This window comes from Nannobrachium achirus (assembly GCF_963921795.1).
Source record: "Nannobrachium achirus genome assembly, chromosome: 5".
NCBI classification, from domain to species: domain Eukaryota; kingdom Metazoa; phylum Chordata; class Actinopteri; order Myctophiformes; family Myctophidae; genus Nannobrachium; species Nannobrachium achirus.
In genome coordinates this window covers 34,902,928-34,922,256 of record NC_137814.1, presented here as the reverse complement: position 1 = coordinate 34,922,256, position 19,329 = coordinate 34,902,928, and the positions used below count along the sequence as shown (strand labels likewise).

At 42.6% G+C, this 19,329-nt stretch overlaps 1 protein-coding gene across 1 annotated transcript in view; it reads right to left on the bottom strand.

Moving 5' to 3' along the window:
• LOC308285614 (PH domain leucine-rich repeat protein phosphatase 1-like) overlaps window positions 1-19,329 on the bottom strand; it is a gene marked incomplete at its 5' end in the record, with an annotated part of 92,710 nt that overhangs the window by 27,042 nt on the left and 46,339 nt on the right. The window contains 4 exon segments of the mRNA XM_080726429.1: window positions 1,217-1,444; window positions 3,952-4,098; window positions 11,062-11,210; window positions 14,350-14,475. Coding sequence (XP_080582555.1) covers window positions 1,217-1,444; window positions 3,952-4,098; window positions 11,062-11,210; window positions 14,350-14,475 — 650 coding nt within the window.

Below are 19,329 nucleotides of genomic sequence, written 5' to 3'. Positions count from 1 at the left end.
CACATCATGTTCCCCAAGTGTGACCTTTGCTCCCCAGTTTGAGAACGTGATGCTAGCGGCACGAGACCGACTGCGGCGCCGAGCGGGAGAGACAGTGATGTATTAACTACCAAATACTGCAAGTCACTCCGGCCCTGCACTTTCCCAGGCTGGGGAAGGACCGCTGATGGAACAACCTCAGGCCAATGATTTCCTGATTCCGTGCCGAAACGTTGTTTAGCCGTCCAGTTTTGTCTTCCGCTCAGTGTTTAGGCTTTGGTCATTAGAGGGGTTTTAACACATGTCACACAGTTCATGGTTTTTGGCATGACTCGCGACTGTCACACATGTTCGGTCTTGAGAAAGAACCAGTGTATGGCAAGGGTCTTCAACAGGGGGTCCGGGATCCCTTAGGGGGTCCTCAGAGTTACTACAGGGGGGGCCGCCAAATCCTTTTTGCCTCAGAGAAAAATAAATAAATGAGAGAAGCCGGTATTAAACTTTAAACCTGGAAAGCATCCGTGTCACTTTAGATTTGAACCACTTTAACCATTATTTTATACTTCAGCTATTCGAAAATAACAGATATACAATCTCATAGCGCTGCACCGAGTGCTGCGCTGTGAGCTTGTAGATCTGCTATTCTTTTTTTAAATCATGACAATTTGTGCAAATCTTTTAATGGGAATTTTTTTAAAGCAAACATTTGTAACTCAAATCTTTGCTTCTGGGGGGTCTGTCCCGGGAACAAAATCTTTTCAGATGGGGTCCGCGGCAAAGACATATAATTATGGGGGTCCTCGACACGAAAAAAGTTTGAGCACCAATGATATGGAAAAATACGTTTTTTTCCTTTTTTTCCAGAAAACTGTTTTACATTTTATATGATGATTATTGTCAATCAAATAATTGCGATTAACGATTTAATTGTGTTTTTGTTGTTGACAATTACATTTCTGTTTGGCTTTTAGGCTTTGAAGTTGCACATGGCAGATGTGACACATAACCTAAACATACAAAGAAATGACTGACATATTTGACACCTTTATAACTTTATACAGTTTGTAGATCTGCAATTTCCACTATTCTTTACTTTAAAAAAATTGAAACATGGAAAAGATTATGAAAAACAATCGCGATTATGTAAAATAATTGCAATTAAATGATTATCATGTAATAATTGTGTCAGGCCTACTTAATGTGATGACTAGGTGTTTGAGTGCCTGCAGCTCCGTACCGTAGGTCTATGTGTTTGACACGGAGCAGCCGGAAACTCTGCAAGGGGAGCGTCTCCAAGCTGTTGCCGGCCATGCAGAGCTTCTCCATGGCCTGCAGCCTCTCCAGGACCTGTGGCACGTGGTTGAACTGGTTGAAGGACAGGCCCAGGTAGCTCAGCCTCTGCAGGGAGCCCAGCTCGTTGGGCAGCTCTCCCAGGCAGTTACCGTCCAGCAGGAACGTCTGCAGACTGGACAGGAGAGGAGAGGATGAAGGGGTGGCAGCTGGCAGTTTTTTCTTTTTTGTCTTTTCACATCGTCGCTGTCGGGCAGAAACCTTGTATCTCCATGTTTCAAATTTGCAAGTTCTTTCCCAAAGTAAAGCCCTGCTTCATCATACAAGGCCGTCGCACAAAAGTAGTGAAAACAGCAGATCTACAAGCACACAATGCCTCGCAACGCGAGGCATTGTGTGCTTGTAGATCGTCTGTTTTCCCAAGTTTAAATCATTTTTAAAATGATAATGCAAAACGAACGGTTTTGGACATACAAGGTTTTCACCTGACAATGACGACATGCATGTTTTGGTTTTGATCTCCTTTGCACTTGCATTGTGCTGCTATTATCAGGTGTGTAAAGTGACTAAGTACATTTAATTAAGAACAATTTTGAGGTATTTGTACTTTACTTGAGTATTTCCAGTTTTCAGTACTTCTACTTCGACTCCACTACATCTCGGATCCAAATATTGTACCGGTATTTTTATTCCAACACAATTATTTGAAAACTTTAGTTGCTAGTTACTTTATAGATTTTGATTATCATTACAAAACATATATTAACCACTTCAGCCCTATATACAGTACCTTTCAGCCGATCTATCGCGACGCATTGTGATCTAGCTATTTTAAAAGATTAGCATGCATTTGAAAACTTGAAATGGGTCATTCTGCAAATTTGTGTAAAAATTCCGGACTTTTACTTGTAACAGAGAGTCTCTACACTGCAGTATTGATATTGTTTTACTCAAGTAAAGAAATCTATTACTTTTTCCACCACTGATTATTACCAATATTAGTTTGCTTATTAGAAAGCCCTTGGGCGTAATACTTTTATAGCCAGCAGGGGGCAGTAACAGCTTGAAGGTCCTACAGGTTCTCTTCAGGAATTCAACAGGCATTCCAGATCATTCTCACAGATTAACCAGGTAACCCGCACAGCATCTCCCCTTATCTTGGTTTCACTTCTGTTTTGCGCCACTCTTTTACAAGGCAAATGTTTGCCACCAGACAGACCTGCTGAAAGTGCTTACACTGCCACTTAAATGCTCCAGTTCTAACCCACAAGTCCATCACTAATCAATCACATTATCTATTCTACATAATATACACCCAAGAGTCAAGACACTTCTGACCTCGCCAACATGTGTCAGCACTTACACAACAAGTTCTAAAATCCCCATGTCAATATCCTGTTATGTCCATATATTGTATAACATCCGGGGGAATGTCCATAAACTTTTGATTGAAAATAATTGTGAATAGTACATGACAGTTATGTGTGTACTAGAGATGTGCCTCTATCAGCTTTGATCGGTATCGGAAAAGCTAGATCATTTTCACAATATTTATCTGTGGGACTGAATGTAACTTCAGCTTAAATTCCTACAAGTTGAATTGGATACTAAAGGACCTCAGCCTGCAATCTCCTAATGTCTGTATTTAACATACAATATCAATGTTTTGTGAGAAGAATCATTAAATACCGGCATATAAATGCTGCTACAGTAACACAATAAATAGAAGAATTTATGGATTTGACTATCGATCTGGAATATCGGTTTTTGGCAGATACTGATTCCAGTTGATCGTATCGGCCCCAAAAATCGCAATCGGAGCATCTCTAGTGTGTACATGTGTTTGCACTGCATATATATTGTATATAAGAATCTATAACTGGTTATGTTCAGTGTTCCAACCACTGTTTTGAAGCCCATTAATGGTCACCAGAATATCACATGCAGTGTTTTTTTACAACCTCACACCACTGCTGGCTATTTTAATTATGTTGTGCAGTGTACATTCGGGTAGCTACTGTTAATTGCAGCCACAGGCTATGAGCTCAGAGACATGGAGGAGAGGAGATCTTTCCAGAAACCCTGAGGTAAATTGCACAGGGTTCCCACACATTTTTACCAATTAATTTCCAAAACTTTTCCAGGACTATATGATTTCTAGGACTATATAACAATAATTCAGCTCAATAATGAGTCGCTTACTCCTATGCGCAATGCCCAAAGACAGGTAGTGTATGCCAGTGGTTCTCAACCTTTTCAGGCAGTGACCCCCGAAATAATCATATTTGAACTGGGGACCCCAGCACCCGGACGAGCACTAAGAGTAGAGGAATTTTGTATAACACGCGTTGCGAGGCGTTGAGCATGTAGATCAGCTATTTTCACAATTTCAGCCTCTAATATTTGACAAGTTGGCCAATGTTTAATTTGTCATTTCTTTTTTTTTTTAACAATATGTTTATTTTGTTACTTGACAATATAATTTGTCATTTCAGAGGTATTAACAAAATCAATAACCAAAGACAATGCATAGCTATTTTTTCCAGGACCTTCCAGGCCCCTTGATCAATTCCAAAACTTTTCCAGTACTGGAAAAATATTTTTCTAATTTCAAAATATTTCCAGGAATTTCATGACCGTGGGAACCCTGTAAAATCGCTGATTCCCTGCTGTTCAACTCACTTGGTCATGGCTCCCACCGAGCCGGGGATGGAGGCCAAGTAGTTGCAGCTCAGGTTGACCTCGGTCAGGGTGGGGATGTCACAAATGGCCAGAGGGAACTGACCCAGGTGGTTGTTGGACAGGTTGAGGCTCCGCAGACGAGAGAACCTGGAACAGGAGGAGAGTTTTATGTTATATGTGAAAGAATGAACTGAATGCACACATGTGAGATGCCAAAACAAATTCCTATGTGTATTACACCAGTGGTTCTCAACCTGTGGGTCGGGACCCCCAGGGGGGTCCCCAACTTATTTTGGGGGGTCCCCAGATGATTAACTTAATGTGCAACATTGTTTTCTCTCTCAACAGTAAATAAACCAACATAAAGTTTAAGTGTATAGAGGGTATATGCACATTTCTAAAGTGCCAATTTAAGGACTTTTTAATGTCTCTAAAATGAAAAATTAAACATTGGACAAACTCTCAAATATTAGAGGCAGAAATTGTGAAAATAGCCGATCTACATGCTCACAACGCCTCGTTGCGAGGCGTTGTGAACATGTAGATCTACTATTTTCACAATAGAACCATAGTATACAAAATGTTATGCCTCAACTCTTAGTGCTTATCAGGGTGGGGGGGGGGTCCCCAGTTAGAATATGATTCTTTTGGGGGTCGTGGCTTGAAAAGGTTGAGGACCACTGCATTACACAATGGCAAATAAAGGAATCTGAAATCTGAAAGGAAGAGGAAGAGGAGAAGAAGCATGAGAAGGGAAGGGGCTGGAATGAGGTGTAGTTGCGTCTTGTCATCATTAACATTGCAAAAGAATAGAACATACTCATGAATACATTTATGCGCAATGTTACACACAATAACCTACAAATTAGCATGCCGTTGGCAATACTCTGTCCCACAGCCTCCAATCTAAAACATTTAAAGAATGCATGAAACAGGAATGCCACAATGCTACAGCAGACGGACAGGTATTGCGTCTCTTATGCAACAGCTACAGTATGTCTGGTATGCACTCTATGTAGGCTGAAGGCGTAATACTGTCACACTGTCCACGTACACAGACAGAGCCCGAACGTCACAGCAGAAAATTAACCTACACGTTTGACTGTTGAGCAAACAAAGCGGGGCGACGACGGCCGTGTTGTTGGTCCAAACACCAGCGGCCAGCGGGGCGTGCTTTAAAGCCTGCAGTTTCTACTGTAGTTAGGCGGGTGCAAGGGATGTTGTTGTGTGCTTGTAGATCTGCTACTTCCCAGTGTGTAACACTTGCAAGTACAAAAAAATCAGGCTTCCGGCTCCAGCAGCAGAGCAGTGACCTTCAGAGGGGTCTGCACATGACGAAGGGGGTCTGGGACCCCTAGGGGGTCCTCAAAGTTACTACAGGGGGTCCTCCAAATCTTTGTGTGATAGAAACCTTTTTCTCCTTTTTTATATTAACCACTTGAACCTTAACGTCCATATTCTGACAACTTTAGCCAAGTGAGCTTGTAGATCGGCTATTTTTGGCAAAGAGGCTTGGTGTGGAGGGGAAAAAGAGCAGACAAAGTACGGAGTGAAAGGTATTGACGGTTCAAGTGGTTAAATATCAGGAAACACACATTGACATGAGTCCAAAATACACTGATGATTGTGCTACTGTCAAACGATGAAACTATGTGGATTCTACGAAAAGCTTGAGGGGGGTCCCTGCTTCATCTCTCTCTCAACTAAGGGGTCCTTGGCATGAAAACGTTGAAGACCCCAGTACTATTGTACATACACACACCCCACATATTATGTACACAGAGGTTCAAGGGCAAGACGAGCTGTGTGCCATGTTGGCACCAGAGGGCTCAGAACAAGGCTTTTCTCTCTCGGTTTAATACAGTCAGATGCTATCTGTTAATTTCATTCTGGGTCCATTTCCATACTCTCATAGTGAAACTAACACTGTAAGCAGACAAATACACATTAACACGTGTGTGTGTGTGTGTGTGTGTGTGTGTGTGTGTGTGTGTGTGTGTGTGTGTGTGTGTGTGTGTGTGTGTGTGTGTTGTTGTGTGCGAGCTGGGAGGCAGGGGAGGTGGGGTCCCTGCAATCTGCTGAGTAATCCTCAGCCACCTCCACCCACCCTCTCTCTTTCTCTCTCTCTCCACCTCTTCTCTCACCTTGTTATGGGTCTGTCGTTCGTTCGTTCGTTCGTTCGTTCGTTCGTTCGTTCGTTCGTTCGTTCGTTCGTTCGTTCGTTCATTCATTCATTCATTCCATTGCTTCCTTCAGTCATTTACTCCTCTCCTTGTATTACTATTACCTCCCCTTGCTTAGAATTCGGTCATTCGTCCCCAGTGGTGGAGAAAGTACTCACATTTTACAATTTACAATTTAGGCATTTAGCAGACGCTTCTCATCCAAAGCGACTTACAATTTTCTACTTGAGTAAAAGTATCGATACTGCAATCGATACTTGAGTAAAAGTATGAAAGTGTTTTACTTAAAGTAAAACATTTACTTAAAGTACCAAAAGTAAAAGTACAAAATGTTTGAAAATAGCAGATCTACGTTATGAGCTTGTAGAACGTCTATTTTCAAATAGCCACCGTATAAAATAAGGCTAAAGTGGTTTATGTATGTTTTCAAGTAACTAGTAACTAAAGTTTTCAAATAAATGTAGTACAAGTACAATATTTGTATCCGAGATGTAGTGGAGTACAAGTAAAAGTATTGGAAATTGGAAATACTCAAGTAAAGTACAAATTCCTCAGAAGTGTACTTAAGTACATTACTTATGTAAATGTACTTAGTTACTTTACACCACTGCAGAGGACTTTCTATTTTTCTCTCTCAGAATCACACGTTCCCTGCCTCTGTCTCTCTCTCCGTCCGTGTCCGTCAAGCAGTTGTCCCCTTGTCCCATCTACAGTACATCCTCCTTTTGTCCTTTACCAACTTTTGCATGTTTAGGCCTAGAATTATTGAATGCTTTAACCAGTGAAAAATAGCAGATATACAAGCTCACAGCGCGGCACCGAGTGCCACGCTGCAAGCTTGTAGATCTGCTATTTTTGACAAAGTCGTGAAAATGTGTGCAAATCTTTGAATATATGCATTTTCAAAGCGAGCGTTTGTAACTCAAATGTTGCTTCTGGGTGGTCCCTGGAACTAAATATTTTGAGATGGGGGTCCGTGGCCAAATAAATATCATTTTGGGGATCCTTCAAATGAAAAGGTTTGAGCACCACTGACATAGTAGTCTATCAAGAACAGACTAACTGAGCTCCAGTTAAGTGAAAAGGACCTTTTCTTTGACGATGGCTGGTCAGATTGCTGACATAGAAACATGGGTTTTTCAAAAAATCTTAGAAGGATTCAAAAGACACTTATAGAATCGGGTCAAAATTCAAATTTTCAAGATTTTTCAAAAATAGCAGATCTACAAGCTCGCAACGCGGCACTCGGTGCCGCGCTGTGAGCTTGTATATCTGCTATTTTTCAATAGTTAAAGCATAAAATAATGATACACAATAATGTGTACCCGTTCTGAATGGGTTAGGGTTAACATATAACACAGCGCAGGTGGAGAGTGCAACCGTTAAGTGGCGTGAGCAAGCACGTCCCCCTCGGTGGGTGAAGTGACCTTTCTAACACTGACTGGGAGAGGTAAGACCACACAACTGATTATACACATCTTGATCTGCACATCTCCCACCAGAGAGAGAGAGAGAGAGAGAGAGAGAGAGAGAGAGAGAGAGAGAGAGAGAGAGAGAATGCAGATGTAAGAGAGAGAGCGAGCAATATAGAAAGTCATAAGCATGCATCATTTATACTTACTAATAGGCCTACTATATAATATTTATACTATATACTAGTAAGACGCCTCAGGGCGACAAGCGACCTCACCCCTAAAGGCTGAGGTCACGACATGTCTTGGCCATCTGTCATCGGAATCTACTAACTGTCATCGGAATCAAAAGTATGAAGTATCAGCTTCAAACTTGCTACAACTGGCCTCGTTTTTCAGTTTTTTTGGTCAAATATGGACGAGCTTCCATCAACATGTGTATGGCCAGCAGGGGTGCTGTCTCCACTGAACTGTCATGTTAAAGCATTCCATCTCATCACTTTGATCTGAGGCTGTACAGTAGTCACTTTGTCGCCCATCGTGTTTCTTTTGTCTTTGGCTCTGGTATGCAATTACCTCCGTAGCACATCAAAGCGTGAGTCACATAATGATCACAGCAGTGTTGCAAAGATCTTGAAAGCACTGTACCCCCAACACACACATACACACACACACCCCTCCCCATCCGCCACAGTATTCAAACACTAACACACATAGACATGGATGCAAGAACACATACATGCAGTACTCTCTCGCTCACACGCACAAGTGCGCGTGCATGCATGCACACACACGCACACCATCAGTGCAGTCATCTTTAGATGAAAACAGAGAGCCACTATACTAAGATTGAATGCACTGACCCCAAATCTGTAGCCTGCAGACACTCTTTCTGTCATTCATACACACACACACACACACACACACACACACACACACACACACACACACACACACACACACACACACACACACACACACACACACACACACACACACACACACACACACACACACACACACACACACACACACACACACACACACACACACACACACACCCCAATCCCCGAGCATTTCCATCCCAATTTTGAGAAAGAAGTGCTCTGACAAGCCATGCACATGCACCAGTTTGTGCACTCTCACAAAGACGCACACACGCACACGCACGCACGCACGCACCTTGGCTGTGGACTTCAATCTGGGCCCATGATAAGCATGAAGCAGATGGTGCCCACAGAGACAGTGAGGGAGGCCAGGCATATTAAAAGCTTCCCCACAGTCACATCTAGTCTAGCCTTCCAGGCTCTGCCCAGACCCAGACTCAGGACTCGTTTAGCCCAGCCTCGTGCAGCCCTGGTCAGCCTCCTTGGCGGGTGCAGTGACTGTGGTCCTACACTCAGTTCAGGTCAAGGGCCAGACAGACACTCTGGGCCAAATTGTGCGAGAGAAATAAGCAACCAGGTCTATGAAAATGAGTATAAAAGAAGACTAGCCTGGTGACACGAGGTTAAGCAACTATTAGGCCACATGAGCACTTTAAACCCATAAAACGCAACCTGCATATACCAATATCTACAAGCAACATAATATCCATGTTGTTTTCTGTGTGCAGTTTCCCAATTCCCAAATAAATCGTACTTTAAAATTCCTCACTGAGAATATTCAAAGTCCTGTTCCTTATCGTAAGTGTACCAATCGGGGCGCCCGCTGGCCTAGTGGTGAAGGCGCATACCACATACTAGGCTATGATGCCTGCTGGCGTCGCCGGTTCGATTCCCAATCCGGACGACCTTTGCCACATGTCATTCCCCATCTCTCTCCCCATTTCCTGTCAGTCTACTATATCCTATCAGGATCCTATATCCTATCAAATAAAGGCATAAAAAGCCCCAAAACAAATCTTTGAAAAAAAAAAAAAAAAAAAGTTTACCAATGATGACTGGAAAAACTTAGGCTTGTTCCATAAGATAAATGGCAAAGCGTTCAGTGTATCCAGATCAATGGATATTAAAACAAACAAACAAACAATTGTCCATGTTCACGGAGGTGACGCGTGGACGGGGAGGGTGATCTCTGTACAGTAGACATGTGGTTGTCTACTGTACATCACTCCATAGACCAGGGGTCTTCAACAGGGGGTCCGGGAACCCTAGGGGTCCTCAGAGTTACTACAGGGGGGCCACCAAATCTTTGTGTGATAGGATCATGTTTTTTTACATTAATCACTGGAACCCTAGCATCCCTCTTCTATAAGCCAAAAACTAGCAGATCTACAAGCTTGTAGATAGGCTATTTTTTGGAACAGAGGATTGGTGTAGAGGGAAAGGAAGAGCAGGTATTGAAGAGTAGGTATTGACAGTTCAAGTGGTTAAATGTGTATGAACATACACATTAATCCAACCTACACAGATGATACTGTGCTGTCGAACAAGTCTAAGCTGTATAAGAAATCGATGAACATCTGCAACACAACTTGATACGATATGTAGTGGGGGTCCCTGCTTCATCTCTCTCTCTCAGCTAAGGGGTCCCTGGCCATAGACCAAACAATAGACCTGATCAGTGACAGAGACTACACAGGGGAGCCGAGCAACCAAATTGGGAGGAAATGAAAAATGGAAAACAAAATCAAACCATTTCAAACTCTGTATGGGTCTCCAGGGCTAGGATAACTGTGGCCGTGTCTCCATGGGCTATAGTCATCCCTGAACTGCCAAGTACGGTTAAGCCTGGCAGCCCCAGAGCCAGCTCTGTCCCGCGATGCGGCCAAGCCCCCGATCCATCTTATGGCCAAAGGTGAGCTTTGCTAAACCATGTGAAATCTTGTCCCGAGCAGGCCAGCTTATCCCCCCCGACAAACCCCCCTGTCTGCCGCTGAGCCCAGTCACTCTTCCTCACCCCTATAAGACTCTCTCATTAATCTTCAACAACCTCCCCTCCCTGACCCCCCCGCACCCTTTGTCATCCTCTCTGGCCTCTCTCTGGCCCCGGTGATCACTTCCTTCCCTGTATGAGTCAGCCTGCCTGGTGGCTGTTTGGAGCAGGCACGTGCACACATAGACATCAAAGGGGGCTTGAGCCCCTGCCCTTTTACCCGTCTGTAAAAAGTGCCCTCTCCAGACCATGAATGCAGTTTTTACTATGGAGAAAGAATTGCAAAAGCCCTCTTTCCATGCCATACCTGAAGACTGCATTCAAGATAACTGCCTTGTTCAAACTCTCCTGAACTTGAATGCAGCATGTTATGTTGAAAGAATGTCCCTCTCTGTGTATAAATCCATGCCGTACACCACATCTCCAGTATTGACTAGATTACGCTTAGTTCAGGGTGGTATCAAGCACCGAAAATAGCTGACCTCACAATGCGTCGCAGTGCGACGCGTTGTGAGCTTGGAGCTTGGAGGTCGGCTATTTTCTATATTTTCACCTAAAGTCCCCTTTAGAAATGTCAGCCCCTGCCTCTCTAACACTCTCTGCACGTCCCTGGTTTGGAGTTGACTTTGGCGCCGTACCTCTGGAGCTGCTGCAGGCGCTGGTCGGCGGGGAGGAAGTTGTGTTTGAGGTTGAGGTGGGTGAGGTCCAGGCTGTAGAACAGGTTGGGCGGGAGCTGCTCCAGGCTGCAACAGGACAGGTCCACAGAGTGGATCCTCTGGGACACCATCTAGATGACAGGGAGGGGAGATAGGAAGAGACCTGCTGTTAAACATAGCAGGGTGACCATATTTTGTGTTTAAAAACACAAACCGGGACCCTTAAAAAAAATATATATATCGTTGTTGTCGGGTGGAAACCTTGTATGTCCAAAACCGTTCGTTTTGTATTTATCGTTTGAAAAATGATTTAAACGAGTGAAAATAGCCGATCTACAAGCACACAACGCCTGGCACCGCGAGGCGTTGTGTGCTTGTAGATCTGCTGTTTTCACTACTTTTGTGCGATGGCCTTGTTGATGAAGCAGGGCTTTACTTTACAAAAACATTTACAAATGTGAAACTTGGAGATACAGTACGAGGTATCTGTGACTATATACATATATAGTGATTTCACAATGCGTTGTGAACTTGTAGATCGACTATTTCTTTGATATTTTTTATTACATATATATTACATATTTTCAGATGCTGTTCTCATCAGGATGGCGGACAACTATTTTAGCACTTTAGCACACCTATCAACTGCACCAGAAGCACTCAAAACAAGTGTTATTATTTTACAATAAAAATAATGGGTACAATTTGGCAGTGAATGTTGAAAAACAGGACCTTTTTAGTGTGTCATTGATATTTTGTCATGACACCCACGCTTGAGAACTGGGAGAATCCCAGCCAAAGCAGGACACCTGGTCACCATAGTTAAATGGGATTACCTCGACTGCCAGAGACCTTGCCGACTTAGTGTGTGTGTGTGTGTGTGTGTCTCGTGTGTGGCTCGCCCTTAAGAGGTAAAGAGATCACTCCTGGCCAATCTTCTTAGGATTAGGCAGCAAGCAGAAGTCAAGGGAAAGTTTGCTGACATGAAGAAATCACAGTGAAACTCTTCAACCTGGCCCTGAACAGTGTTGTTTTTGACAGCAAACTTTGATTTAGTTTTAGTCATAGTCTTTTGAATAAAATGTAATTTAGTTTTAGTCCTAATTTAGTCACCTGAAAAGTATTAGTTTCATCATAAGATTTTAGACGACTAAATCTACAGCTGATTTAGTCAAAAGAGTGTATTTTGGCAGGCCTTGATGGCATCGTAATGACTGACTTTACACTTGGTTGTGTGCTGAAAATAGCAGATCTACAAGCTCACAACGTGTTGCGACGCGTTGTGAGCTTGTAGATCTGCTATTTTCAACACACAACACCTGAGAGCTACCAAACATAAAATTACTCTCCACTAGTCCCTCCCTAACGTTTTAGTCTAGTTTTTATTTTCTCGACGAAATCGGCTATATATTTAGTCATAGTTTTAGTCATCACAGCTTAGTTTTTATTTAGTTTTCGTCAGTGAAAAGAACGCAGTCGACAAACATCTTTCGTCATAGTTTTAGTCGAGGAAATCACCAGTGGTCCTGACTGAGTGAACAATGCGGTACTGTACTGTTACTGTACTGTACTGTACTGTACTGTACTGTACCCCGGCCTTTCACAGCACAGTTAGCTAGAGATTGGCCGTGGCGGTGGCACGTGGCCCTCATCTCCAAGGTTCTATTCTGAGTGTCCCCTTGGGCACGAGTGACATCCATGTCCCTGATAATATTTAGAAAATAGGCTTTCTGGCTATGGCCTACTTGACTTCAAACGGGAGAAAGGAGAGAGTGGTGTGCTTGCGTTTGCATGGATTTTTACGCACGCTGAGAGACTTGGACAGGGTGATATATTACAGAGTGAGTGTATAGCAGTAAAGTGTGTACAGTACACTTCGATGCACGGCCATTTAAGATTTAGCGCTCATCTGAGCATTGGAGCCATGAGTGTAATATTTTCATATTTCAGCCGCAGTCAGGCGTGGTCTGATTTACAGTTTAGCTGACCCTTGTGCAGGTTGAAGCCTACAGTAAATTATACTTCGTCACACAGCGGCGTTGCTCACCAAAAATAACAGATTTTCACTTGAAAATCTGTTATTTTGAGTGTTGCCGTCATAAGTTTAAGTGTGAATTAGGTTGTTTTAGGGAGCACATTAGTAACAGTAACACACTACTATATTTTTGACTGATTCCGTAACCTCTAGCTCATACCCATCACCACTGCCTAACCTAACCATGTTTAACATAAAAGCTGCAATTCATAATTAATTGTCGTGTAGTGTTTTTTATTGCCTCATTTGTGTGTTTTGTATATGTATTGATTCTTCTGTAAAGCACTTTGTAACACTGTTTTGAAAAGTTCTATACAAATAATGCTCATCATTATTAGTAGTATTATTATAAGATTCATGTACTATACCGACTTCAGTTCAATGAACTGAAACATAGCCATGTTGTTCCCCGACTGGATCAGCGCAGCAACAGCGCAACATCCCCTCAAGCGATAGGATCTAAACACCAGGCACTCGCACGCTCAAAATGTGCCTCATATTTCAAGAATGTAAACAAACATGTTTATTTAATTGACGAATGGCCCAAAACTACACAGCTTAGCGAGAGGTATGTTGGTCTCTAGTGACCAGTTTAGGGAAAATCAAGTCCCCTCCCCCTTCTGGAAATCGCTTAGAGTGGAGGCAATGTCAGAAATAGTTCAATGGAACAGAGATAGCAGTACAGGTTAGGGCATTCACAAATAGTGATTTTTAGTATTCAAATTATTCAACCTCAAAGTATTCGAATAGTGGAATATTCGACAGGACTGGCCAAACTGTCAAATATTAAGTAAGCAAGAGGCGAACATTGTGAATAGCCGATCTACATGCTCACAACGCCTCGCGTTGCGAGGCGTTGTGAGCATGTAGATCTGCTATTTTCACAATATTTATCTGCGGAACCGAGTCACATTAAATGTAATACCTATAATTCCAAGTGCTTGTCAGGGTGGGGGTCACCAGTTCAAATATATTTATTTTTGGGGTCACAGCCTAAAAAGGTTTGAGAACCCCTGGTATAGACAAATTCATCCACCAGGGGCATTGACAACTCATTCTTATGACTTCCTATCTAGCCAAGCTTTATAAACTATATCATTTTTAAAGAGAAAACAAAAAAAATAAGTGAATATTCGACTTTGGTGAACAACGTCGAATAATGACTTTGATATTTGAATATTGTAATATTTGGTGAATGCCCTAGTACAGGTACACATGCTGTAGTATGTCCAGACCTTGGCAGCGTGTCTGTGCCAGCGCAGGTGCTCAGTGAAGCTGTCGAAGCTCACATAATAGGTTTGGCTCTGAGGTCCCGCCGAGCTAAAGGCCAAGCAGTGGCTGTGCTTCTTCACCTCCTCCACCTGTAGAACCACGCACACGCACGCGCGCGCGCACACACACACACACACACACACACACACACACACACACACACACACACACACACACACACACACACAGTTAGAATACTGTACTTAATCAGCCTTTAATTCCCAGTTCAATATACATTAGGCCAGTGTTTCTCAGACTTTCAAATTTAAAGGTCTCCCCTTAACTCTGACGGTGTACAAACAGGTTCATTTGGTTCCATTTGTACACAGTCAGAGTTACAGACTCATAATTAGACCCCCTAAAGGAACCATTTACAGTTTACAGTTTACAGTTTAGGCATTTAGCAGACGCTTTTAATCCAAAGCGACTTACAATAAATAAACATTTGATCATTTTTGTATCTCTGGGACACCAAACCAAGTATACACATGTAATGTAACTCCATTTGCACTCACTCTCTGAAACTGGGTTCCAGACCAGGCAGTAAGTGTCCACTTGGTTCCTAACTATCCATCATTTAGCTGGGGGCCGACCCTTTGCAACCACTGTTGTATGTGACATTTTCTCCACTTATACCAGACTGAGTAGACCAAGGGTCTTCAACAGGGGGTCCAGGACCACTAGGGGGTCCTCAGAGTTACTTCAGGGGGTCCTTCAAATCTTTGTGTGATAGAAACTTCTTTTCTCCTTTTTTACATTAACCACTTGAACCCTAGCATTCCTATTCTGAGAACATTAGCCAAAAATAGGGAAAAAAAGAAAGAAAATAAACATATTGTTTAAAAAAAATAGCAGATCTACTTGTAGATCGGCTATTTTCGGCAAGAGATTTGGTGTAGAGCGGGAAAAGAGCAGACTAAGTACAGAGTGAAAGGTCAAGTTTATTAAGTATTGACGGTTCAAGTGGTTAAATATCTGAAAACACAAATTGACATGAATCCAAAATACACTGATGATTGTGCTGTCAAACGATGAAACTATATGGAATCTATGAAAAGGTTGTGGGGGTCCCTGCTTCAACTCTCTCTCAACTAAGGGGTCCTTGGCCTGAAAAGGTTGAAGACCCCTGGAGACAATCAAACACATTATAATTGTCTGCAGAATCAAGATAATAGTCGTCTCTGTCGGGTGGAAACCTTGCATGTCCAAAACAGGATTCAAATTCAACAATAGCAAAAGTAGCAGATCTGCAAGCTCTATTATGTGCTATTATTATGTGCTATGCAAGTGCTATTAGGATTTGTAAAGATTAATTTACAAAAAGAAAAACACAAAAAGTTCAAATATGGAGATAAGAGGTTTCTTACGGACAGCAACACTATGCACCACTGTCTGCAGGGCTGTCTGAACACACGCAAAACACTCTTGACTTGGTAAATAGAAAAATAGAAAAGAAAATTGTGACGTGGATATCTCTGCCCTGACGTTTGGTTTATGCATGCTCATATTCATGGGCCACGAGGCTACCGTGTCCAGTCAACCACAAAAACACCCTCCCTCGCGCGTAATCTGCGCATAGCGTGTTCACGCATGCGTGTGCACATACTGTAGCATACGGCACGCATCAAACATATCACATGTGCATGACATGAGCGAGTACACACTGCAACTGTTACATGAACTCCGGGAGAGTTACATTAACACTTCCGCATGCGGAACACACTTTTTACATTATGCACACACAAACAAGCGCATGCGCATTCATGCATGTATGCACACTCAGTCACTCACACACACACACACACACACACACACACACACACACACTCCAGCCCATTCGTGTGAGCAGATACTTTTCACACATGTGTGCGTACAGCCCCACACACACACACACACACACACACACACACACACACACACACACACACACACACACACACACACACACACACACACACACACACTAGATGAAAGGCGGACTAGAGGTCATGGCCTGTGCTTGTGTTTGAACAGTGGGTGTGGTGAATATGAAGTGTTCATTCATTGTGTCACAGGCGACAGACAGAAAAGGGCTTTTCAGCAGAGCCCTCAGAGCTTATCCAGTGTCCACGCAGATACACCACCAGAGCCATTAAAGCCTTAACCAGATAAAACTCATTTAACCAGAGACTTTCTTCCTAACTATTAGAAGAGAGTCCGTTCAGAGCCCGGGACACAGAAAGTGATAAGTGCCTCTAAATGGTGAAAGAGCCTCCACGGAGCCAGAGATCCATTAGGGCAGCACAATGGCTCATGTGATAATCCCAGATAAGAAGCAGAAAATCAAAGACTTCCATGCATAATTCTGAGCACAGTGACACATGGGGGAACATGAAGGAGCAAGCACTGCGCTGATTTCACGGTGGCCTGATGACTCCATTGCACTCCCTGGGTTTAGCCAAGCAGGATGCATGAGGAGGACGCACAATGGTGGGACGGCACACAGCAATAGATGTCAGGGCTAGGGTTGGGACTTTTAGGACATAATTTATAGCGGTTCACAAACTTTTTTAAGTCAAGGAGCCTAACGTTGATATGTAGGTATTTGGCCGCGGACCCCCATCTGAAAAGATGTTGTGCCAGGGACCCCCAGATGAGAAGGTTTCGGTAAAAAAAAAAATCAAACCTCGGTTCGAAGTTTGATTTTGTGTGTGTGTGTGTGTGTGTGTGTGTGTGTGTGTGTCTGTTTTTGATTCTATGTGTTCTATATCTATGTTTTTGATTCTGTGTTCTAGATCTATGTTTTTGATTCTATGTGTTCTAGATCTATGTTTTTGATTTTATGTGTTCTAGATCTATGTTTTTGATTCTATGTGTTCTAGATCTATGTTTTTGATTCTATATGGTGTTTTTGATTCTATATGTTCTAGATCTATGTTTTTGGTTCTATATGTTCTAGATCTATGTTTTTGATTCTGTGTTCTAGATCTATGTTTTTGATTCTATGTGTTCTAGATCTATGTTTTTGATTCTATATATTCTATCTATGTTTTTGATTCTGTGTTCTAGATCTATGTTTTTGATTCTATGTGTTCTAGATCTATGTTTTTGATTCTCTATATTCTATATTTTTGATTCTGTGTTCTAGATCTATGTTTTTGATTCTATATGGTGTTTTTGATTCTATATGTTCTAGATCTATGTTTTTGATTCTGTGTTCTAGATCTATGTTTTTGATTCTATGTGTTCTAGATCTATGTTTTTGATTCTATGTGTTCTAGATCTATGTTTTTGATTCTATATGTTCTAGATCTATGTTTTTGATTCTGTGTTCTAGGTCTATGTTTTTACATTCTATGTGTTCTAGATCTATGTTTTTGATTCTATATGTTCTGGATCTATGTTTTTGATTCTATGTGTTCTAGATCTATGTTTTTGATTCTATGTGTTCTAGATCTATGTTTTTGATTCTGTGTTCTATGTGCGTGTGTGTGCGTGTGTGTGTGTGTTGCGTGCGCGTGTGAGTGAGTGGTGAGTGTGCCTGGCCTGCACAAAACAGCGCCCCTCCTTTAACTAGTGTGTTGTGTGTGGCCACTCAAGGTATTGCCAGGCTACGGACGGACACGGCCAGCCAGCCAGCCAGCCAGCCAGCCACCCAGCCACCCACATACCCACGGACATACCTGTCTATTGGGAGCGCTTTCACCGCTCCAAAAATCTTCCAAAGATTTTCGAATTTTTTCAAAAGAATTACAAAATAACAGACCTACAAGCTTGCAACGTGGCAGGAAGTGACGCACTGTGAGCTTGTAGATCTGCTATTTGTGAAGAGCCAACATATAATCCTCCAGGTTAAAGGCCCATTCCCACTGGGCCAGATAACAGATAAAAAAGTCTCTTTCTCCAGATATTTTTCCATTCAAAGTGGATGGTAGGTACAGATAAAAAATATATCTGCCACAGATATTTCTTCTGGAAAATGGAATGGAAAAATATCTGGAAAAAGAGATTTTTTTTTTTATCTGGCCCAGTGGGAACTGGGAATGGGCCTTTAGTTTTCATTTGAAAGTCCCAAGAATGTACAAAATGTGTATAGTGTACGTTTGGAACACTCTCGATTTGTACACTCTCAGTTAAATACAGTGTCAGCGTATGACACTTTTTTATATTAACCACTTGAACCCTAGCGTCCATATTCACTAGATCTACAAGCTCACAACGCCTAGCACTGCGAGGCGTTGTGAGCTTGTAGATCGGCAAAGAGCTTTGGTGCAGAGGGGAAAAAGAGCACACTAAGTACAGAGTGAAAGTTGAAGTTTATTACGTTTTGACGGTTCAAGTGGTTAAATATCTGAAAACACAAGTTGACATGAATCCAAAATACACTGAGGATTGTGCTGTCAAACAGGTAACATGTAATTAGGTCAAACTCCCTTTGGTCTGACCATCTAAACCTAACCTTAACCCTAAACCTAACCTCAGTAAAACTATGCCTAAACCTAACCCTAACCCCTACCCTCAGTCGACCCAACGGGAGTTCGACAGAGTTATAAGAAGAATAGAGAGGACACCGGATATCCCCGCCCGTCCACTTGTATTGAGTTGCTCACACAGCGCATGAAGCCAAATTTCAACCCCTTCTTCCTGGGTTTGAAACGTGACGTAGTGGGGCCTATGTGACGCGTTTTGCGTCATCGTTTGTGTTCATGGACGCGCTGTCAATACAAAGAAGCCTAGATGCGCGTTCATGTTTCTGGCCCCAACCGTTAAAAAGCAGCAGTACCTCAAACGGCCACCATGTCAATTTGTCTTCAGGCCTCCCCCTGGTGTCTGGGGGCTTGGAGTTCGACCTATAGGGCAGTCAAACGATGAAACCCTAACTATGAAATCTATGATAAGGTTGTGGGGGTCCCTGCTTCATCTCTCTCTCAACTAAGGGGTCCTTGGCCTGAAAACATTGAAGA